Source organism: Sparus aurata, chromosome 11 (assembly GCF_900880675.1).
Source record: "Sparus aurata chromosome 11, fSpaAur1.1, whole genome shotgun sequence".
Lineage (NCBI taxonomy): Eukaryota > Metazoa > Chordata > Actinopteri > Spariformes > Sparidae > Sparus > Sparus aurata.
In genome coordinates this window covers 20,552,258-20,577,225 of record NC_044197.1, presented here as the reverse complement: position 1 = coordinate 20,577,225, position 24,968 = coordinate 20,552,258, and the positions used below count along the sequence as shown (strand labels likewise).

The window sequence follows — 24,968 nt, the reverse complement described above, 5'->3', positions numbered from 1 at the left end:
AACTAATGTTCTTCTCTGTTATGATGTTATGCTCCATTTTGTCTTTGAATGCCCTCCCCTACTCACTCGGAAGGAAATGTGTAGCACAACAAGCCGTATGTCTTTAACTTTATCAGTTGTAAGACGCCTTCTATCTGTAACTGTGTGCCCGATAAATTCTTTCCCCCTCCGTCAAAGTTATGGAACCCAAAAAGTGCGGGAAGGACTTCGTTTTGATTAGTTTTTTTCAGGTACAGGAGCACAACGGTAAGTCTTGATTTTGATTGAGTGGCGAGGTAATAACGCCCACCAATCAAAATCTCAACCCCTTCGCCTTCTCCAGAATTGGGGGTGTAAAGAGTTCCCCTGTGGTGAATTAATAGAAGAGGACTGTTAACACAGTCAGCTGCTCTGTATTACATAAAACGACGCTCTATCGCATAGGTTATAAATAGTACAATTCCTCTACTTTCTCTTCATGGTGTTCCGGAGCATAAATCCATAGTATTCCCCTGTTTCTGCTTTGGGGTATTGTCTTTTAGAAAGCCTTTTACAGTCAGTAGTAATTTTGGCTGGCATGTTCCAGCAAAGTGAAGATATGAAAAACAAACAGTCACAGGGAATGTTGAGTTTCATAGGAAACAGGCAATGAAGACAAAAGCCTACCCTCTATCACTAATGCTAAATGACAATGAATCCCTGTTGAGGGACCTTTGATAAATTGAAGCAGATGCATTTTCGACATGCATTATTTATGTTGTGCATATTAAATAAAGATGCTTCGGTATCTACTCAGTTTGTTCCCTCTGCTGTGTACCAAATAACTTTGTTCCCAATAAATAATTCACTAGTCTGACATTATAAAATGGGTCAGGGAGCTGCTTTTCCATTATTATTGCTATTATCATACCCTGTGAAGTAGCAGCATGGGGAAGACAAATTCAACTGTGAGGGGTAGAAGTGAAAAAAATGGTTCATGAAGATAAGTGTCTGTTCTTGTCAGCATTCATCCTGGAGGCTCGTGCTGTCTAATGTCAAGTAGCTATGCACCTTGCTCATGTACAGCATGACAGACATTAAATTCAGGTTCATGGCAAATTACAGTCGAGAGCTCTACTGGAATCCTTAAATAATTATAATGGGAACATTTTGTTGACACAGCACTGGCCTGTTTGGTAGTTCCTTTGGCTAGAAAACACGCAGCTATGCCCTGATATCATTTCCAACAATTCATGCAATCTCCATGAACACTGGCTCCATCAGCATGCCTATAAAAGACTACACAAGGGTCATGATTACTCAGGTACTTTCACACTATGTAACACACTTGTTATGCCTTGATGGTGTCAACCTTTGTCTGTTTTCAGTTAACTTTTGTCAATCAATTCTGATACTTGATGTTGACTATGTTTTGTTCACAAAGCGAAATGCACTTGAGATTAGCAGCTGTGGTGGGGATCAATTCTCAGGAAAAAAATATGAAACAACAATTCCAACATTTATCTGGGGCATACTGTAGCAGGGGAAATTGAGATGACTATCCAAGCAGAAACTGTAATGACAGTGCTACTGATTGGCTTCTAAAAAACATTTTCTGTAACTGTCTTGAACTGCAGCTGCTAATTTCAGCCCAAACTGTGTCTTTTTTTCTTTTTCTATCTCTCATTAGTTTTTCTTTATTTTTCTCTTTATTTGGTTTCCTTCTCTAACAAAAAAGCAAAATACAGCCACCACAGGAGCCTCTCCTTGTGGCTATAAGGAGCTTGTGAAATTTTGAATTATGAGTATGGTACGCTTGATTTGACTCCAGTGGCGCCTCACTACTTTTTTTTTTCTTTACCAAGCGACAGTGTGGCCACTGGGGTGAATCTGATTGTTCTGGTTCAAAGTTTATTTAAGGGGGAGGGAGGTGGGGGGGGGCAGGCAAGTGTACTTTCAAGACGGGTGTCACTGATAGCAGGGACAAGGGAAAAGGAGGAAAAAAAGATTCAAGAAAAGGGAAATGTAGCTGCAGCTAAACACCTTGAGGTGGCTTTTTTTACTCTCTCTGTGTTTCCCCTATTTTTCTCTTCTCCTCATGTCATTGTGTTCTGCATCAACCCCTTTACATCCCTCAGAGCTTCGAGAAGGTTGGTGTGTTTTTTCTTTTTTACTTTTTTTAACCCACATTTGAAAAAAAAAAAATTCAACATGTTGAAAAATTTTAGCTGTATTTGCCTTTTACAGAGCTCGATTCATTACTAATTTGAGGAAATACTAATCAGTTAATCCAAACTGCTAAATGATTATGAAAGAAATGTTTCTTTATTTCCAAGGAAGAAATGATGAAAGCAAACCCGATTAGCTCGGGTCTTGTTAATTTACTTTTATGTTTGCATTGTGGGGCCTTTTCTCGTTTTGCATCCTTTGGTATTGCTTCTGCACTTAAAGGCTTTCTTGCACGTGTTGTCATGAAAACCCAGCACGTGAAAATAACAGGACCTGTTGCATGATGGGAGAATGTAACTGCGCTCGCATGCCTGTACTGAATCCCTTTGGCCGTGTTGGTCTTTTACTTTCTGCATTCCCTGTGTTTTGTTCAATTGTTTCCTTCTCTTCCTTTGATTTCTCTTCAAGTGTTTTCCCTGAAACAACCCTTTTTTTGGCTTTCCTTTGTTTGGTTTTATTTTTTGTGTTGTGATTATGGTGTTGTGTGTGTGTGTGTGTGTGTGTGTGTGTTTTTCCTTTCGTTTCGGTTCTGTTCCTGAACTTACTTTTCAGTTCTAAAATGTTTGTCTTTTTGTGGTTCATTTGTTTGTGAGATTTTGTGTTTCTTTTTTCAAAATGATGCTGCTCTGCTTCTTGATTCTCGGAGTGCAAATGCAAATGCCGAATGAAATAATAAGTGTGTATACAGCCAGTGTTCCTGTCATCTTGTTTATAGCGACCCATTACTGAAAAAATTAGATCTGATTGGGCCTGATTGGGTTCCATGGTGATTTCAGGCAGCCATTAAGGGATGCCATTTACAGTGTCGTGTGGATCAATAACAATATAATGACTTCGACACCACATTTGCTGTTGCTTAGCGGGTGCTCAAAGATACTTTTATTTCCAAATGGCGGCAGCGAGATGTGATTGGTTTTCCTCAGTGACTGCTGTTTGTGTTCTCTCGCAGTCATGACACTCAATCAAATTACAATTTATTATTCAAAAGCCCTCCATTCCTCGTACACACACTCGTATAATAGAATTGATTTTCAGGTTGATGTGACTAAAGTAATGAAGATTCTCGAAGTGGACTGCGACGGGGCACGCAGGAATTTATATTTTTTGATGTATGAATACTGTAGTCCTACAGCAGTAATAAGGAGAGAGAGCTAAATGAATCAGGCGAGTGGCGTTTACTGATTTATATTGCAACTGGCTTTGTACCAGCATCCTGTCATCTCTTAAGATGTTCAGCCTCGGTGTTAGCATCTTCAGCTGAATTAGATCTATATTGACTCTCGTGTCACCTGCTGCAGTGAGCTGTAGCTTTAGGAATACACAAGATGAATATTATTTTAGAAAGAAGCTACTTTTTTTGACGTGGAGGTTTTACACGCGGCTTAAGAGGTCTGGGTTGTATATCAGGCTTGACATTCATTCAGGTAGTATAGATAACACACTCCCGCCCTTATCAGTCTCCTCTTGAGAGTCTTAGTATTTGTATGTGTGGCTGTGTGCTGATCTCCACGGGATTAGACTGATCCTGGTAAAATCTAAAAGTCATATTGAAAATGCACCAGCATTCAACAAATGTAGTAATTTTCATGCTTTGGTAAAGGTTTCCTAAATGAAGGCAGAACATATTTTGCTAAAGGGCACCTTGACAGTTGCTTTTAAATGCCTAAAGCACTTACTTGTGGTTACTCTTTTTTTGCCATATCTAAGTAGGTATGGGCCTGTTTGTTTGTCAAGATTTGACATGAGCCCCAAAATGCTAGTAAGACAAACCCCCTTAAAAATATTCAATGTTAGCCAGTGTTACTTTGAGAAGATGCTGATTATAGTTGATTTATTTTTGGGCCCCAGTCGAACACATCCATGCCATTTCCTTCCATTGCACCAGCCACATAATGTATTTCCTTAAGGCAAGTTATTAGACAAATATATGTAATCATCCCTTCAGATTGAGCAGTTATACCAGACACAAATGAGAGTTTCAACTCTAGCACTGCTATTCCTAGCTTGAATATGAAAAGACTTTCTACCAGTAATTGTAACAATTAAAATGTAACAGAGTCTGTGACAGATGCCAGTCAATAAGCTGTCACTCCCTGTCCACAAACCATGGCACAATCCCACTGTAAGAAATGGAAAGTTATGAAAAGCTGTCAAAATGTCAACATTCGATCTTTACGTTTAATGATAAAGTCCTAAGAATAACACTGATGCAGAAAGACTGAGCTGTGATGTACGCATGTGCATGTTTGCCCTCCTACAATGGTATCTGCCTGATTTTGAATGTGCTTGCATGTCCTGCTATGCATTTGTGTGTAACGTTGGGAAAGAAAGCTAGATTACACCTTATGTTCTCACTGGCCAAAGCAAAAACCCTGCCATCTCTATTAGATGTTTGTCTCAAGGAGTCCTGACGTTAATAGGCACCACCTCAAAAAACATCATGCTGCTATCAGAAGTGCTTTTCTTTTTCATACAAAACAAAATTTCCACTACCCCTTATTCCAATGCAAATACAAAACACTACTTTTTTCAATCTGACTGGTAATATTCACTGTAGGCATGACCACAGTCAGGGGACATATCTGCAGTATCATTTGGCTGCTTGTCATCTAACTGTAAGTCAATAGAAAAAAAGTGATAGGCTCTGAAATCCCCTCAATCCAACGCTTTATATTATTAGATACCCCTGCTATGATTCCTGTCAGTTACCTTTAGGTAATAATTTCCATTTTGATGAGCCACCGATAGTGACTGTTTAGCATTGGCGCAGCCAAGGTATGTTAATACGGGCCGACCCCTGCGGCTTATATGTAAATGCCGAAAGGCCTCACCCAGCAAGTGTGACTAAAGGATCTCCATACTGCGCCTGTGTCCTCAGGCAGCAAGAGGGTGTAATCTCAGCTTCAAGGTGACACTAAAGGCTGCACATTATTTTGGCTTCCCCCTTCATTTTGGGGCATCAAAAACTGCCTCACCAAAATGGCCGATAATGTCCACCTTCTGACCTCTGTTTTTGGCACATATCCCTCCACAACACCGCCCACTATTAGAGTTAGTGCAGTACTCTGGCGTTCTCTCTCGACTGCTTTTCACCTCGTCCACTGTAAGGCTTCTTGTCTTTCTCTCCACATTGGGGCTTGAAACAAGATAATCTGTTGTTAGTAGTCCAAAATGAAAGGTATATGTTTGTTTTATTTTCTCTCAATTCCAAATGGGCCGGCTGGGCTCCTGGTCTCTGTGAATGAGGAGCCTGTCCATGCAATTGGGATTCTTTGTTTTCTTTCTTTCACTGGCATTAAATTTTGAAAGTAGGAAAGCGGAGTTGACACACACACACACACACACAGCTTTGGAGAGCTTACCGTGCTACTGGCAAGTCATACTAACCTTGTCATACAGGCCCATGTTTAGTTAATAATAGTGTCTCATTTGCATGGAATACTGACATTTAGACACACACCTAATTTTGTTCCCAAGCGTGTGTAGTTGATTTCATCTCTCAAGATATAATGTAAGAATGTTGTAGTATCAACTGACCTTGAGCTATTAATTTTCTACCAAAGACCGGATTTATTTATATGTCAGACACACTGTGCATGCTGTTGTCAGGGACTCTCCAGCGGCTTTCGATCAGCTGTTTTCTCCGAACTGTAGTTTGATTACCTATCGTTAATTATAGATTCCCGTTAAGTTTTTCTGTATTGGATCAGTGATTTGTGTATTTTTCCCTTAAATTTTTCTGGCCACTGCCAAACCTTGTCAACATTTCGTGGATGGCTGATGTGAGCTCCCATATTGCCCTGACAGTGTAGGTACTCAAAGGTGAAAAGAGACATCTTCCTGTGGGGAAACCTCATTCACTCAGCCACTACAGCACCCGGTCCATTGACTGACCTGAGCCCCAGGGAGAGAAGTGCACCACCAGACACACTTTTATTGGACGTTCCCCATTAAAACCAGACCCTGTTCGTCCTATTCAGTTTTCACCATTCCTTTGGATTGGAGGCCAAAATTGAGACAAATCATAGCTGAAAAACATCTAATAGTATTGATGCATACCTCTTTGTGGAACACAGCTGCACTCTGGTACTGTCTATGCTGTTCGGACTTAGTTATTTTTGTGGATTTGTTCAGTTTCATTTGTTTTCTTTCCTTTGATTATGTGCGTGTGTGTGTCTGGAACAATGCTATATTTGGGAATGAACGGCATGCTTGGACGGGCTTGGGTGACATTTTCGGATTGTATTGGTTCCCTGGTGTCTGCCCGAGTGGATGGGGGCGCACCTGTATATGTCACTCATGCCATAGCCACACCCATGCATGTCCATGTGAGGAATGGGCTGCCCTTTCACCTTTGTTGTTTCGTTAGGCATTTTTTGACAAATTAAAATCCTAATATATACTTCCTGTCCCAATCTGATGGGCTTTTTTTCCAAATTCAACATGTTTTTTTTTTTTTTAGAATATCGCCTATTTAGACTTCCTGACTATCCAGTAGTACCTCTCAATATGAGACAAAGCATGATATCCCAACCGAAAGGTAACAAGTCCCATTATTTAATTGAAGTTTTTGATGGTTCATGTCGGAGCAGAGCAGGTTATGATTCTTACAGCATTTTTTTTAAGAGCCACTAATCTTTTAGTAAGATTATGCATTTTTAAATGACAGAGTACTTTGAATCAGATATTGCTTTTTTTTTTTTCTTGGCCAAATCACTGTGTGATTTTGATGAACTTTTTGCCCTCAAGGTCAGGTCGTGTCTTGCCCAAGGTAGAAGCATAGGTGCCTCTAATAGCGAATAACAGGACTGAAAGGATGCATGCAGAGTAGTACAAAGGAGAATAAATCAAAAGCCCACCAGTGGCTGCAGTAGGTCTCCATCCATGTTTGGTTCTCTGATTGTAGTTGACTATTAATGTTTTATAATTCTTTAAACACAAACAGTGCTGTGTTTTCTATGACTCAATATGACACGGCTGTTAAAAGCCAGTAACATAGATGTATTTTCACCATTTGAATGTTGCATATAGAACTATTCGCTTTTATTTACTAACATGCTTGGCCCCTACAGCCTACAGTACATTTACATTTTAGTGATAATTTCGGTGCTCAGGTCAGTAAATGTCAGTTCTCAGATGAAAACCCTGTCAGTGTGTGTAGGTGATATTTGTTTGTTGGCAAACTGTCCCATGCAACGATCATATGAATCCCATTTGGATCGACACGGTGTATTTTGGAATGCTACCTATCCTTGATGCCCCTTCCAGTACCCACCCTGCCCTGAATCTCCCCCTCAATTCCCCACCCACCCCCGCAACACACACCTCATGTCCACCCACCCCCAAGACTTCCCAAGCTACATTTGCATTGAGGTGCAATGCTTAAGGCGGGGAGGAGGGGAGGTGTAGTTGATTCTTGATTTTAAGCCCCAGTGTGTGAGACCTCCAAACCCACTTTGAGCCATGATCTTTTTTTTTGTTAATTTAATTTATTTTTTTATTTAGAATCACAGTCTCCTTACTCTATCCCCCACTTATGCCCTCCTCCTCCTCCTCCTTTCCTTTCTCCGACAACCCAACTCCCTCCCCTCCCCTCCCTTTCCCCTTTGCGTACTGTACAGTATGTCTGCGTGCCCATCCGTCACTGTCTGTCTGCCCGTCTCCCTCTGTCTGTCTTCCTGTCTGCTGTCTTGCTGCTTGAGTCTGTCTTTTTCTGCCTTGTGTCTTGTCTCTCGTCCCTGTCTTTCCTGTCTTGTCTATCTGTCTGTCTCTAAGTCAGCTCTTCCATTTAGTTCGTCATTTTTTACTTCTACATATGCACCATTTTGCTACTCTCTTTTACCTTCTTTGCATCCCAACAAACATTTTTGACATTAAACAGATGTAGATACTTTGGTTTGAGTGAAGGTATAGACTTATGAAGTAGCCCATAACTTTTTTGTGTGTCTTTTTGTTGAGGTTATCAAAGGTCCTTCTTCAAAATAACCTAAAATCAGTGTTTTGTTTACTTTTTAATGTACCACTAGAGGAATTCCTATACTTATACTGTAAATGTCGGACATTTGGCGTCTATCCATATAGCAATATAGGCAAACCTCCAACTCAGTCTATCTTATGTTCCTCACTTTAGATTTATATAGGCACAGGAAACCCTGCATTATTTAACACTTATAAAATGCTGTTCTCATTAAGTGTTTGGCCACCTCTTGCATGACACTATTTGTCAAGTGCTTGCTGGGATGCCTCTCATGAACACACAGTGTAATGCTAACTCATACTCTTTGACTCACTAACTCTTGCATACTGTACACGCGCACACTCATGCCTATACCAACACAAAATATATATACATCTATATATATATTTTTATATATATATACACATACACAAGTACACAGTACCCTTTACGCCCTTCCTCTGCGTCTCAGTTTCATGATCAACCTCCTTCCACTCAACTCCACTTCACGAGTTTTGAGCTCCTCCCTGTCTCCCTCTCTTAGCCGTCATTCTGCCCCTTCTCCATCTTCCCCCTCTCTCACCTCCCCTCTATCTCTCGTTCTTGTTCTCTGGATTTCTACTCCCTGTTGATCCAGTTCTGTTTCTTGACTCCAACACTCTGTGATAGTAGACTCTCTAGCCACAACTATTCTAGCTCTTTTTCTATGTATATCTAGGCACACACCTTGTTCCTCAGTACTTACTTTGTGTTAACTGGGACTGCGATGTGACAATGTGCTACCATCACATGTTGTCACATTTGCTGGAGATAAAACAAAGTTTACACTGCATTGAAGCGGGTTACCCCCCCTTCACCCTCCTCCAAACCTTCCCCTCTCTTTTTCTTCCTCTGTCACTCTTTGCTCCTCTGTTCCCTTTCTCTCTCTCCTCTCCTCAGATTCTTTATCCTCTATCTTGTATTTCTTCTTTCCTTCTCCAATCGTCTTTTGTCTGGGCATGCTAGCGACCCTTCAGTTATATTCCTCTATGCATTTTATCTCAATTTTTATATCTGATTTTGTTATCATTTACTCCTTAATTTACCTCGGTCTATTTATGCATGCTGTCTGTGAAACTGATAGCTGCATCTATCAATGGAACCGTGTCAGATCTTAATAAGGCTTTGTCCAGTGGATCTACCCTAAACCACAAAAATCTGATTAAAGTTTCTCATCTTTAAGATATCTAGGTAGAGGAGACAGGTGTCAAGTGCAAACTAATGCTAGAAATGTGTCTCGAGACCTTGTAGAGATGGTCAATAGCTCAGTAACCCTACACTTCCTGTGCTGTGGGAGAAGCCTATAATGGCGTACTTCCTGTTTGGCATGAGTGCCTGAGAGGACAGGAAGTTCCAGGTTGCCATGTTGGCCTTATGTGATAGCAGTATCACATGGCCTTTACTACACACCTTCATACTTCGTGATCAGGTTATGCTGTAGTTGTATACATGTCAGCAGTTCAGTTCCAAAGATGAGAAACTCGTAATAGATTTTTGTGTCTTTAATTGTGCTGTGATGGGTCAAATATTGGTCAATGGAACCTTGTTGCTATGAATCGTTGCTTTATTGTTAATCTACATTGTTGTTGAAGCAGTTCTGTTAGTTTAGTTCCTTCTCATTATTTGTATATTTTTTATGTTTTGAAAAGTCTACTTCTTTTATATTGTGTTTGAGTTCACATTTAAAATGTTGAACCTTTTGTGTTAAGAATATCCTTGAGAAGGGTCCATTTTCATCGGCCTCTCTTGTTACCTCTCTTTTTCTCTTTTTTTTGACTCCCTTGCCCTCTTTTGTCATCCTCTCCCCTTCCTCATGCCTCCTCCCAGTCCGGCGGGTGCCTCCTCGGTTCTCCATTCCACCAACGAGTCAGGAAATTATGCCCGGTGGCAGTGTGAACATAACGTGTGTGGCAGTGGGGTCGCCCATGCCTTACGTCAAGTGGATGCTGAACGCAGAGGATTTGACACCGGAGGATGAGATGCCGGTGGGCAGGAACGTTCTCGAGCTGAGCAGCGTTCGTGAGTCAGCCAACTACACCTGCGTGGCCATGAGCAGCCTTGGCATCATTGAAGCTGTGGCGCAGATCACTGTCAAATGTAAGAGATAACTGTGCTTGTGATGAACAAGAAATAGGGGATTCAGCTAAGTCTGAAATGTACAGAAGAGTGCAGTTACAATGTGTATTGCTATAATGTTCTTGGAGCATTGATTGCAAAAAAGTTCTTCAATCTGTCACGTCATGATGAACGACTGACTCTTCTTCCCTTCCTCAGCTCTCCCCAAGCCTCCAGGTACCCCTGTGGTTACTGAAACCACTGCCACAAGTGTGACCATCACCTGGGACTCAGGCAACCCAGACCCCGTGACTTACTATATCATACAATATAGGGCAAAGTCGCCAGACAGCAAATACGAGACAGTGGATGACATCACCACTACACGTTACAGCATTGGCGGCCTCTACCCCAACACTGAGTATGAAATCCGTGTCTCAGCCGTCAACACGATTGGCCAGGGTCCTCCCAGTGAGCCAGTAGAAACCCGGACTGGTGAACAGGCCCCTGCCAGTCCTCCACGAAACATCCAGGCTCAGATCATATCTCAGAACACTATGATGGTGCGCTGGGAAGAGCCCGAGGAGCCCAATGGGCAGATCAAGGGCTACCGTGTTTATTACACCATGGACGACTCCCAGTCCATGAGCCTCTGGCAGATCCATAATGTCCAGGACAGCATTATCACTACTATCCAGAGTCTAGTGCCTCAAGAGACGTATACAATCAAAGTCCTAGCATTCACTTCCGTAGGAGACGGACCCTTCTCAGAGCCCATCCATGTCAAAGTACTGCAAGGAGGTAAGGACATGAAAATGATCTTGTCTATTTGGTGTGAAAGCTTTGAAATTTGTCAGGTGAATGTTGTGTATTAATTTTGTGTAGAATAGGCACCTGTGTAATGATCAAACATTGTTGAATCCAAGTCATCATGTTTAAAATCAGTGATACAGAAACACTGGTTTTGCTTAAGGAGTAGACATTGACAGCCAATGAAGCATGATCAGCTGTTTTTATGCATCAGCAGCACGTTTTCAGAAACTTTACAGTCTGCCTGCTGTCAAGACACAAGTTTCCTCCCCTGCTGTGCAAGGTTCTCCCACACATCTTCGGCCTCTGCAAATGATGACAAAAGTCTGTTTGATCATGGCAGTCATGGCAAAAAAAAATACAGACACATTCGAGAAAGAACCAACATCTGAGGACTCACTCGGATCAGCTTCAGAGCTGAGAGAAATCACTTCATCCATGCTAGGGCAAGGAGGCACATCCAGCTTCAGAGATCGCAAAATAAATACAGCAAATTGGACCTTGCCTGGCACCAGTGCACAAACTTTTGTACTTCATTATAATCTCTTCCTCTCACTTTAATTCCCTCTAATCCTTGGTCATTTTATGCCAAATCTCATTTTGCTCATTATGTTAGTGGGCATAGAATAAATATGCTTTGAGGAAAACCACTCACACATTCTTAAGACTCCTTTACCGTGACAGTTGAACAGTACTCCTCCCATTTGTATGGTATCAATTTCTATTTCTTCTTTAATTTATGGTCATATTTCAGGCACCAGTGTCCTCTGCTTTGTCCTTCAGTTCCAGGTCAGCCATCCAAATTCCAGGTTGGTGCTGTGTCTGACACCAGTATTGAACTGACTTGGGAACCTGCCTATGAGAAAGAAGGAATTATAAACTATGAACTCCGTTACATGGACCGCAGTTTGGGCACACAGGCAAGAATTTCACTACTAAATTTCAAATGTCAGTGCCTTTAGAAAAAAAAAAACATACTCAATCGATAACTTTGCTCTCCATCACCAGATGAAGAAATCATTTCCACCTACATCTTCCTATGTTGTGGAAGGTCTCCGCCCAAACACAGAGTACCACTTCTCCCTGGCAGCCATCTCCAATAAAGGCATTGGCGCCTTCACCAATGACATATCACAGAAGACCTTGCAAGCCAGTATGTAGCCCCTCCTGTTCTCTTTGCGTGTTGGCTAACAAAGGTGTTTTCCCCAATGAAGCAGTTAATTGTTCTTATGTCTTTACTAAAGTGAATTGAGGTTGTGTGCTTTTCCCTTTTAACTAGAGCTTGAAAACTCTATTTTCCTGGATTTCATCTGCATCATCCCCTTTGAACTATGACTGTGTTTTTCCTCACACATAATCAGGGTTCAAAGCTGAATCAAAAATGATGATTTGCATAACAAACTGATGCGTTTTTGAATTCTTCTTAAAACATGTGGTGTATTGGTTTTATTTTCTTTGCATTTTACATATTTGACATATTTTCTTCTTAATGTAATGTAATGCTTTGTTCTTTGGAGTTGAGGTTGAGTGACTTCTTTAGGCTCTTCATCTTCATTTGGTGCTAAATGTGAATGAGTATAACCAACACTGTCAAACAAATCAAGCTTACGTGGACTGGCCATTTTGGGAGTTTCTTTATTTCCCTTTCACGTTTGTTCATATTTGCTTTTCCTTTGTCAACAGCAAGTGCACTTTCTTCCACGTGACAGAGACACAAAAAATGTCCGTTCTCCTCTAAAACTGCCAAGGCTCTCATATGAACTGTATTCAAATTCAGGATTGGAAATTTGGGGTTGAGTTAAGTCACCAAAGAAAAAGAAAACTCTGTCAGTAGTCACCCAAAGTCCACACATGCCCACACCCTGAATTTATTCCAGTATATCAGTTCTGCACTGATTATTTTATTTTGCAGATGGCAGCAACACAAATTATTTAAACCACCCGGCTAAAAATAACAGAAGTGATATCATAGCTTACAGTAGTGTATGCTGTACAGAAAATACACGCAGATTATCCAATCAAATATCCATGACAGGGTATGAAATTCATGTCTTGTGGGTTTACGCAGCACACAAAGTTTCACAACGATGCTGTTTAACACCCTTTTATTACATTCATATGGTGAAGAACGTTGCAAATGTAGCTGGGTTTAGGGGATTAGGGGTGATGATACAGACCATTGAAAATTACAAACAAAACTACATGTATACATTGATTATCAGTGCAGCCACCTTTATTGTTAATAAAATTGGCTGTGAGGTTTTAAACTAGAGGACTCTTACCAGGACATAGGAGAGCCATGGCGGTGGGAGTAGACATCTTTTAACACATTTTCTGTTTCTACCAGTGCACCTTGTTGGCTGTACCCCCACAACTGGGCTGTGGGGGCTTTGGAACAACCACTTCACAGTTATTTTTGTCACTGCTGGGCAGCAGAGCTACACAGACAGTGCAGAGTCACTGAGGAGAGCGCCAGTTGCATGCAACATTCACTCCTGCCCACTGGGGGTGCTGTTGAGAACCTGTCTCTGCACTGTTGATCTTTGATCAGTCCAGGCATGAAAACACTTTACGTTAATCCAGCCCCCATTTCTGTCTTGGCGTCTCTCGAGTGTCTGTGCACATCTTCACCTGTTGATGTGTGTCTGTGATTTCCTCACTTCTGTTTTTTGCATTTGTTGTTGATTGGTAAACTGCAAACTGATTGGATTGGATACACTCCTCTCTTCCTCTTTCATCACCCTACACCAGCTCTTTCTATCTCTGCCACTTGTTCCCCTGTGCAATGGAACAAAAGCTCTCCTTGGAATGGCTTGACATCTCCTTGCTCACTTTGTGCCCTCTTCCTTTTATGTTGAGTCTTTTGGAAAAAAATTAATTTGAGTTAGTTTTTCTTTTATTTATTTCTATGATTTTCTTTCTGGGTTTTTCAAACGAATGTTGGTTTAACATCACTCCAAACAGTAGCTTGCAGGCAGAGCTGCAAGCACAGACACTGACATACCCTTGCCCCTTGAGGAAACACGGGGGTGAACTGATGGCTCTTCTCAAGTCTCTGCTCTTCCTTTGAACTGTGTCGTCCATACAATTAGAGTGGATGGGAGGGATAACTGTTGGTTGATAATGGCATCACCGAAGAAATATGATTGTATTGTCCTGGAAATGAGTGTCAGTACATATTTGGAGCAGTAATAGCTTCTCATTTCCAGCACATGGTAATCAGATACTCATTTTAAGGTAAATAGTCATCGCTTTCTTTTCTATCCATTCTACTTCTATGGTTTGGCATTAGGTCTCATAGTAACCAGCTGTTTTCAGTCAATGTCCCTGTCCATGCTCAAGCGAGTGTGAGATAAATCCGTTGGTTTCTCACTGCTGAGGTCAGAAAACTCACAGACTGAGTCAGTCAAAGCGAAAAGATTTCCCACAACACAATAAAAAACTTGATCTTTTGGATGCTTTAAGGTAAGTGATTGTGTGGTTTAGGGATTCAGTCTGCCATAACCTTTGAGAAACATTCACATATATATCCAATGAATTATGAGGTTTTTTTTCTGACACACAAACAGGGGGTTGGAAAGACGTAGCAAGCAGTCTTTAATTATAAATGGGAAGTTAAAAATTAAACTGACATATCTGCAGTTTGGCTCAGCCTACATGTCAGGAATAGCAGCAATGTTATGATCCAAGTCAGTGAGGGGCCCAGCGACATGTATAGCTTTTGCTAAGTGCTTTCATGGCACAATGTAACATTGATAGTTAAAAAACTGTCAGCCTTTTGGGAAAACTTGGGGGAAAAAATAAACTATTTTTGGAGTGCAGTGTTTTGTGCAGTCTTATATGAACAAAAACAGAATATTCCTTTTGTGCCAGACTCCCGCGTACTTTACTGTCACTATAGTTGTGGCACCCCGAGGTAGACTGAACTAGCTACAAAGGTTCAGTTATATTTGATAATTAATGATATATTACAAGAAGATTAGATACAAAATAGGTATACTATGGCTAAAATACATAAATAGATGCATTTTGCCTAAGCCAGCTGGACTCTTTTATCCAAAACATGTAGTTTTAACAGTGCTTCAGGAAATTCTGGCGTCAATATTGCCTTGCTCTACTTACAGTCCTACAAAACTATTTCCACCTGGATTTGGACCCAAAGCGTTGTCTGGCAGACTGAAAGCCTTTTCCACTAAGTTAAAAAGAAAGACAGACAACATGATTTCCCTGTTTGCTTTGTTGTCATTATCTGTGGTACAAAATGTTTGCAGATTGTTGAAGTGTGTGCTCAGTCCAAGCAGCATTACCAGGGGCTATTGTCATGGGGACCACATTGTCAAGAACTCGTGACAACTCATGGCGAAAAAAAATATTCTCTTGGATCTCAGTTTGTTTTTTCTTCATGGTGAGTGAGGCCCAAAACTTCTCAAATCAAAAAGCACCCAAATCATATCATTGGCTTCTCTCGGTCTATGTTACTACAGGCTGAACAAAATACACGAGTTGTTACTGGCAACAGTAGCCCCCATTCAGAAGCAAGGCCCCTTGGGGTATGCTGTCATAGTCAGACCAGGTTGAGAGACCATTTCTGTGAGACCGTTCAGACGTGGCCAGAGTGGGTCCACATTCCGAGAGCCGGGACAGCTTCCAGCATTCCTCTTAAGCTGCTACCCAATTGCAAGGCTAACAGGAACTAAGATGGACCTTGGGAGTGGGTGTTAGGGGACTGCAGGGTCCCATAGTGGCAGATAAGAATCCCATTTCATAGCGTCAGAATTAATTTCATGCTTTGTGATGAGCTATGAGCCAGGCCCCTGGATTGTCAGGCTTTGTTACACATTTAGATTATACCTAAAACCTGCCAGTAGCCAGTCAAGTGCTTTCTCTCGAATTAAAGTCGCAGATTCTAAATCCTCTGTATTTAGCCAAACAAGCAGTTTAGCCCCCCCACTTACTGTAATTGCAGAAGGTTTTTAGATATATTGGAATATTTGTGTGAGCCACAGCATGGCCATTTGGCATCGGGGCGGATTAATTCCATAATGATCTACAAATATGAACATCCTGTCATTCGTGGCTTCTGACGAAAATACAATTCAAAATGCAGGCGTGTTTATAGTCTGATAGCATTGGCAATCTGTGTCATTCACAGAGCTGACAACAGGCATTGAGTAATGGCCTGCGTAGCTAAACTGTGAGCATTAATGTGTGTAATTTATACCCACTGAAGATGTTGCGGTAAACACAAATTTAATCTGGAGGTAGTCACAATGATTAGGTATGCCACCAGTACTTGCATATTCTGCATACTCTATACCCAGAGCTCTTAGTCATATCACAACAGACTTAAAAGTCAAAGAGAAGGATATGAATGCAGACATGACTAATTATTTGTCAAATAGCATTTAGGAAACTCTTTCAGGGAAGCTTCAAAAGAACCTCAAGTGAAGCATGACCTGAGTTTCTTCTTTTGTGTCCGTATAGTTCTACTATCCATAATCCCACCACTGGCCTCCATGGGATATGCACTTTATTAAAGCTGTGCCCCAGCCAGCCTTAAACCGTTATCAAGCATGAGGATGCCTGTGCGCTGTGATAGCCTGGCCCTGTCAGATTCATAGCCTTTTCCACACCACAAAGATTGAGAACTGAGCAATCATTCTTGATGTGGAGAGTTTGCAAATACAATATGGGTGGAGGAAAGAATCTGAAAGGCTCAAAATCCGGTAAGACCGTAAGTAAATAAGCCCATTGGACACAGAGAAGGGTTTGGGAACTGTGGCTGAGGTCCTGTCCTATTTGTTGTTTGCTGGAACATTGGGTCTTCACCGAGAGGAGGCCCTTCTGATAGTTAAAACCCTTGTTTTTGATTTTATATTAAGCTGTTCCTACCCAAAGTGACACTGCAGTCAGAACACTCATTAAACTTTTATGAATTCAGCAAAACAAGCTTTTTGTCTTCTATTCTTGTGTCTTGGCACTCTCGAAATGGCAATACATTTTAAGAAGAAACAAAGGCGGAGGGCTATGAAATGGGATTTAACTAATTGCTAACATGGATAGACAGTTGTGTACATGGCCAAGTGCAGGACAGAACAGAATATCTTGGGAGTGAATGTCCCCCCTATGGCTTCCCCTCTCACAGTCTTGTGGACCCTCTGGCCCAAAGATACATGAGTATTAAAGCCCTGGCTACAGCACAGAGCCAACTCTCTCCCTCCCAATCACCCCAAAAGGGTTCAAAATTACCTCTCAATGGGTCCAAATTGGTTTACTGATTCAATGGGAATGGGTGTCAAAATTTCTGGCAAGCGTCTGAGAGGGAAAGTGTTGCAGTTCACTGGCTACAGAGTTAGCGCGCTCTGTTGTCAGGTGCTGGTGGTAAGAAAGTCTTTGAAATGTAGTATTTGTGGGAGTCAGGTACGTATGATGCAAACAATGCTTGTGATTTCTTTTTGTTGCTTTTATTTGTGTTGGTTTCAAAGTTAAATGTTCTTGTTTTATGTCCATGCAGAGTATTCTGTTTTTTTTTTTTTTCATGTTTTCTCATAAGTTGTCATTTTGAACCTTAACTTTCTTTTTTTCGAATCACCTGGGTTACAGAGAAAAATCATTTCCCAGTACCCTCCTTCAGTTCATGATTTATTTCTTTAGCTTTTGTTTTCGGAATGAGAATCCTCCTTGTTATTTTATCATTGGCCATTTTTCTACGTTGCTGTGTGTCGAATGCATTTTTTTTCAGACTGTGTTTTTTGTTTTGTTTTTGAGTATTGTGCTATTTTTGCTTTTTTCCTTATATAACAGACAAAAAATGTAATAATGAATTTCTGATTTGTCACACTAAGATGGAGGGAATATATTCTCACACAAAACCATTGTAGGGGATAGAGGAAACCCGACTTGGAAAGAAATATTTTCATACATGTCCTTTTATCCGTATAATACCAAACTCTGGATGAGAAGTGAAACGTTTTATCGCTCCTTGCACAGCATACTCTCTGGACAAGCACAAGCTGTGTAAGAGCTTGGCACAGATTAGAAGCGAGAGGCATTGAATTTGATTTAGAAAGTTCACAGATGTGTAGGTTTTAATATGTTTTGGAAGAACACTTCAGACACAAATAACCGCCACCGTATTGGAAAGCTTTTACAATGTTGCAAATTAAAAAGGACAGACTACACTACCTCCCTGCTACGTTATACTTTTGAAAAAATAAATGAATAAATAGCCCATTTTAGTTTATGCTAATTTGACTGAAAGTTCTTGTACCAAAAATGCTTTTCAATGGACTGTTTAATCGTGCTCATTCAAGGTTAGATAGAGGCAAGATAATGACTGCCAGAAATTATTAGCAGCAGTACTACCAATCCACATTACCACTAAACACATTTTGAATACATTCTTCTCATTTTATGCTGGCTTTAGTGGCACGACAGTGTGTTATTAATCCTCAAGCACACAGCCAAGTGGCTTAGTGGTTGCAATAATTGCAGAGACCCTGAAGGGAAAAATTAGGGGTTTAGTGCTCGTGACTGCCATGTTTACCTGGTTGCTAGTTTTTTGTTGTTGAGCATTGAAGCCTCACCTAAGTGCCTGAAAGTAAAATGCACAATGGATATGTTTGTCGTGTCCATCTGGCACTGAATGCGAAACCTGCGATTTTGGATGATTAAGTATCTCAGGTTTGGATTATTCAGTACAGGTTTTAAAAAAGGGTGACTTGAGCAGGTGTCCCACCTCCTGTATTGTAATACATTACAGGACAAACAAGTAGCTTCTGCTGTGTAAGAAAGTCAGTAGATCTCAATATTTCTCGCAATAGGATGAATTATTTTTTAGTGCACCCAACTCATTTTTCTTGAAAAGAAAAGGATGTCAAAAATCCAATACCATGAAGATATTGATCAAATTGCCAAAAAATGAACCAAAACAAATCTGCATGTGCAGAATTTGTCCCCAAGTATTGCACAAGGGTCCCCATCTTGATTCATTATTACACAAGCTTGCGCCATTATCCAATTATGTTGTCATTTGCTTGGTGATTTTGTTTTTATTTCGAACATAATTTGCCTCCGTCTTTGTTTTGCAATTTTTGTTTGAATTGCTCTTATTGTTTATTTTATCCTTTTATCATTTTCTTTATCTCTCCCATCTTTTTATTTTTTTGTTTTTCACCCCTGCCTTCCCCCCTTCCTCGTCCTCGACCCCCTTCCTTCCTGTCCTTTCAACCTCACCAGAGCCCTCAGCCCCCCCTCAAGACATTAAGTGCAGCAGCACCAGCTCCACCACCCTGCTGGTAAGTTGGCGCCCCCCGCCTGTGGAGAGTCAGAACGGTGTCCTGGCGAGGTATAGGGTGCTGTACCAGGTGGTGGGCTCGTCAGAGGGTGGCAGTGATGATGAGGAACCCATGGAGGAGCCTACAATCCCTGCCACTGAACAGCAGGTGCTGCTGCAGCGGTTGGAGAAGTGGACCCAGTACCGCATTACCGTGTCAGCCTCCACTGTGGTTGGGCCAGGCCCTGAGAGCGAGCCCCTGATCTGCCGCACCGACGAAGACGGTACATGAATCTTATGTCTAAAAGCTTCATGAAACGTACAAATCAAGGCATTCTTGGTTTGATGGTGAGCATGCACGTGGTAGATGATCTATGTGAAGAAGTTCACATGCATGTGCAGTGCGTTTCCATCAGAAAAAGACTAGGTCACAACTAACCTGAACCGTTAGTGGTCAGTGTGAAAAAAAAGGCCAATTTGTAGTCAGTGGTAGTGTTTATTATGTTAATTACTGTAATTGTATCACATGAATTAGTTAAGCTGTTTGAAGGGTTAGGAACGTAGTTGCAAGAACAACACGTTCCACTCATAACTCAGGATGTTAGATTAAAAAGAGAACATATTTTAATAGTCATTTCTACCCCTGTGCTTGTTGATTCGTTTCCATCTGCGGATGTCTTCTGTTTTTCTAAGAGTCCCTCTGTATCGAGTGTTTTGTCAGAGTGATTGTTATTCGGGAAGCTTTAACTGTGGGCTTTGGCCCTCGGCGCATGGTGGACTGTTTCCTCTCCTGCTCTGCGGGACTGTTACTGTGTGTAACCAGATGTTTGATTTGATTTAAAAGCCACATCGACCGGCGGGTCAGTTCTCTCTCCATATATGCTTCGGCCGTCCCTTCCCCCAGAGCATATACTCTACCATGTGCCAAAACATTTTTATATTCAGTATCTGTTGACAACCCAACTATCTGCAGCAGTAGGTACTAGCAGCACATACAATAACTGTTACTTCAGAGGATAGTCTGCATCATAGCAAATAAAGTGTCTCAGCTGCGCCTCCTAGCGCACCTAACTACTGGTGCCTGTTCTTTTAGGGAAAATGACCAATGGGGAAAATCCAATACTCAGCTGGCGACATCAATCATCATCATTCGGCAAGTTATGGACAAGCACAGTTGTCGTCCCCACCCCCCCCCCCCCCCCGAAAAAAAAAATTGTGATTACGGTCATTGCTTCTAAACCTCCATCTTAAGAGTCACAATACATTTCCAAAACACCAAATCTTGTGTTGGTTGAATGGTTTCCAAATAATACCAACATTTCAACTCACACGACCAATGACTACACTTGAATCAAATGATACACCTGGGAAATAAAGCGTGTTACTGTAAAAACGAACCGCACTGAGTTCGTAATGGGCACCACATCTCTTATCGTACGTCCATCTGTAGGCTTCTACCAGTATTCCATCACCCTGCAGAGAGCCAAAGGCTTTTATGATCACAGTACGCTGCAAGGCTATATCTGCCTGTGTATTTATGGTGCAAACAGCAGGTTGGAGGGTTAAACCAGCAGGTGAGTGACCAATAAGGTTACAACTCAAATCCCGTCCACTTAATAATGTATTTGCGGAAACAGAATTGATATCCTCCCTTTCCTCAGTAGCTACTCTGTTGATGCTGTTTCCAGTGAAACCAAAATACTGTGAGTGCACTGGGCTTGACTATATGAGCACTGAGCAAGCTGTTGTTAAAAAAAGAGTACACTCAGTCGACAGCTGGATGCAGACGTTAAACGTTAAAATAGATGGACAAGTATATGTTTGGTTGCATGCACTGCTGGTCTTTTGGTACACTTTCCCTGACATGTGCAACCACGTGTAACACTTTGCAAAAGGAAACTATAGATTGTGCTTGGAAATTATAGAAAAGCCAAGGGTCTTGCAAAAAAACATCTCAGCCTCGAAATAAAAAAATAAATAGACGAGACGCAGCTTAGTTGGATTGCAGAAAATAAATGACAAATGAGTAAAGCAGTTGACATAAAATACCCAAGCTGACAAGTAAAGATGTGGGCATGTCACAACACATCTGAATCATTGACGGATGGTTGATACAAGCTTCTGTTCTCCGTGATCCATTTCACATCCATTACCGCAGCATTTTAAGCATTTTTTTGACACTGATGTACAACAAGCGCAACAGTAGAGAGGAGCCTAAATTCTTTCCACATGTTTAAAATACCCCAGCATCAGGAGGGGTGAAAGCCACAGCGCACAGACAATGACCATTACAGATCGTCTGGTGTCATTATGATAATGGCGCGTGACAGAGATGTGCCAGGTTAAGAAATAAGAGCCAGGGCTAAAAGGTAGAGAAGATTTTGGTAATAAACAAGATTGGTGCATGATCCTCAGGGAGATGTGGGGGGAAATGGGGTTGTGATTTAAGGGGGACGAGGGGGACTTGAAGTGTTTGTGGACGAACAAATGGAAGCAGTTTTAGTGGAAGAGTTCTATTAATGGCACATCCATCTTAGAAAGGGCCAGTCCGTGGAACACCGATAGGCCTGGAAGCAAGGCCTTCCATAAAGGCCTGTCATTATGACTGAGAGCTCCCCACTGATGGCAGGCAGACACATCGGACACATATTGAAAGGGTGGAGGAGTCAGGAGAGAGTGGTCGTGGTTTGTTATGGGTTATAGGGCACTGCAAAAGAAGACTGATGCTGCAGTGTGTTTGTAGATTTTTTTAAATGCCTCTCTCTATCATTAGTTACTATATTCATCAGTCATGACACAGTTTTTATGTGTTCCTCTTATCCTGCATTGCTCTCAGTATGAAGACATTTTTGCTGAGACAGAGCACTGTATCATTATTACACTCGTTAAATGAGGAACATTCCTACATCAGGTACATCAGTAACTAAATACTTTTACTCAACAACTGTAATTAAATATAAATTTGAGGCACATGTACTTTACCAAAGTAGTCTCATTTAGTAGCTTTGTACCTCTTCTCCAATACATCTGAGTCAAATATTGTAATGTTTGTACCACTACATCTGCCTGACAGCCTTAGTTACAACTTACTTCTCAGATTACAATTTTTTTGTCCAGTGAAACCACGTTTCTCTAAATTGCACTGACCATTTTACTGTACAATAAGTTAATTTTACTTTTAATACTTTAGCTACATATGCTGATAATGTTACACACTTTAATTTGAGTAAGGTTTTGAATTGAGGACTTTTACCTGTGGTGAAGTATTTTCACAGTGCGGTATTAGCACTTTTACTGCTTATATCTAAAACCGCAATACACAAAACAAAAATTATTCTGACATGAGTTTTTGTTTTGCTATCCACAGTTCCTGGGGCTCCTCCAAGGCGAGTAGAAGTGGAGGTCCTCAACTCCACTGCGCTAAAGGTGATGTGGCGCTCCCTAACGCCAGGCAAGCAGAACGGTCAGATCCGTGGCTACCAGGTTCACTATGTACGTGTGGAAAATGGCGAGTCACGGGGCCTGCCCCTCATCAAAGACGTCATGCTGGCCGATGCCCAGGTATGACCATCTCACGGTTTTGACAGTACAAATGTTAGAAAAAAATCTGATTACACCAAATAAGCCCAGGTCAGCCTTTGAATCTATTTTTTGGTCACCAATTAAGCAAGATAAATTAACACAGTAACACTGAAAATCTCAGTGGACAACTTTTCTTCTCACACAGACTGCAAATTGTGTAGCCGTGCTCTTGTGACTTTGCAAGTATTGCTAGAGAATGGGAAGCGATATGAGTGCTCTTCCCCCCTGGATTTTATTTCGTATTGCTGTAATATTCTTTTACCCACAAGAAGAACTGTAATCAATGCTTCACTCATCTTGTCCTCCCTCTTCTGCCTCCATGGCCTTTATTAGGAGCATCTGGACCCCTTTGCTTTATGGCAACACCTGTCATGAAATGTCTTATTTTGTGCCTGTACACAATGCACAGACTCAAAGAAAATGCTGATTATAGTATTCTCTGCCTGGGGGGCAAAAGTAAAATTGGCATGAAAACATTTCACCAAATCATCAGCCTCCACTGACAGCTAGAATTGTAACAGAGCCTTTTTCTTTTTATTCTTTTTACAAAACTTCTGTCAACACAATGTTGGAGGAATCCAGCCAACGCGAGACTTTTGTGCACACTAGCAATCATCCAAATGGAAATTATACCCTTGAAGCAATATTGTAAACAGCACAGAAAAGAATAGTGGTATGCAATTCTAGGTATTTTGAGAAAGAATGAATCAAAACCTATTTTTTCCACATGAATGAAGCACCAGCATCACATTTACATTTTTGGGAAGTTAGCTGACCCTCAAATCCAAATATAGAAGGGGCTTAAACACTTTAAATTATAAGATCCAAGCAAAGCGTGCACCCAGCAGTTGTCAAAGAATGCCAGGAAAAAACAACCTTTTTTAGGTGCATATTTTGTTTAAGTGAAAGCAAAAAGTGACCCAAACATAAAACCCTTAAAAGCTACATCTCAGTGTCAACACCGGCTGTAGCTATGAATGATTTAACACTGATGTACAGTATAGCTGCACAGTAAGATGGTTAAACAGCTCCAGGCCCCACGGGCAGACCCCTACAACTCTCAGCCTTGTTTCAGCTGCTCCTCATAACTTAAGCTTCAAACAGCGTCTAACTCTCCTGACCTCACAAAACCAGTGACCTATTTCTGACTCTCTGCTCCTGCACCTCTAATGCCCCCGTCTCTCACAATCCTATTTCTTCCTTTTTCTCTTCTCTCTTCTTTCTTTAAAAAAAAAATTACTTTTCTTCTGCACTCTCCTCTTTGGCGGGGGGGTTAGTGGGAAACGGACGATACAGCTGAATATGTGAGTATGAAGTTTCGCCTGAGTGCTTTGTGTAGCTGAAGAGGTATAAACAGTGGGTATTGCATCAAACTGGCTGGATTCACAGTTTACGCAAGCCCTCCAATCTTTATTCAATAAGTTTGGATAGCAAAGTGGCTCAGAGGTTTCACCTCAGCTGTCTGACCTGCCAGCCTCTACACTATCTCTATACGCCACGAAGGAAAAAAAGGACAAACTTCTTTTGCCAGCTAGCTTCCACAAAATGGAGGCTGATGCAATATCCACTGCACACTGTGCCTGGAATGCTAATGCTGCTCGTGTCGTGCTGTGTGTTGATACAGTATGTTTTTTGTCTCGTGCTGTCGTGCTTTGTGTTTTTTCTTTTTCGTGAGCGTGATTTTTCCAAGCTTATTTTTTATTTATTTCATATGTGGTGCCTTAGAATCACTGTGCTGCCCGAAGTTGCTAAAACTTTTATCGTCAAAATCCACGTCTCTGATGATCATTCACAACTGCAGATTTTTTTTCAAACAATTTTTTAACCTTACTTTGAACCCAGATTTGAAACCCCAGAACATCTGCATTACGTGAATACCATCGCAAGTGCAAGACAGTACTTATAGCTCATTTACCTTTATTGACCTCTCCCATCCCTCTGCCAACCAGCCTGTTAAAAACCTCATTCTGTATTCGTTCAAACCTGCTCCCTTGAAAGATTCATTAGAATTGATCGGAAGCCTCTCTTTGAAGAGGACTCAAGGAAACTTAATGGCTGAGGTAA

General features: G+C 41.3%; 1 protein-coding gene across 10 annotated transcripts in view; it reads left to right on the top strand.

Moving 5' to 3' along the window:
- The window catches only part of ptprsa (protein tyrosine phosphatase receptor type Sa), a 245,849-nt gene that overhangs the window by 166,439 nt on the left and 54,442 nt on the right, over positions 1–24,968 (top strand). For 4 of the 10 annotated variants that reach the window (XM_030433079.1, XM_030433076.1, XM_030433085.1 and 1 more), the window contains 8 exons: positions 2,097–2,108; positions 10,010–10,279; positions 10,457–11,038; positions 11,831–11,967; positions 12,056–12,200; positions 19,286–19,606; positions 22,690–22,883; positions 24,182–24,208. In XM_030433079.1, the coding sequence (XP_030288939.1) occupies positions 2,097–2,108; positions 10,010–10,279; positions 10,457–11,038; positions 11,831–11,967; positions 12,056–12,200; positions 19,286–19,606; positions 22,690–22,883; positions 24,182–24,208 (1,688 nt within the window). The remainder of the gene's footprint in view (positions 1–2,096; positions 2,109–10,009; positions 10,280–10,456; positions 11,039–11,830; positions 11,968–12,055; positions 12,201–19,285; positions 19,607–22,689; positions 22,884–24,181; positions 24,209–24,968) is intronic. The other 6 variants (XM_030433086.1, XM_030433083.1, XM_030433078.1 and 3 more) reach the window with 5 other exon arrangements.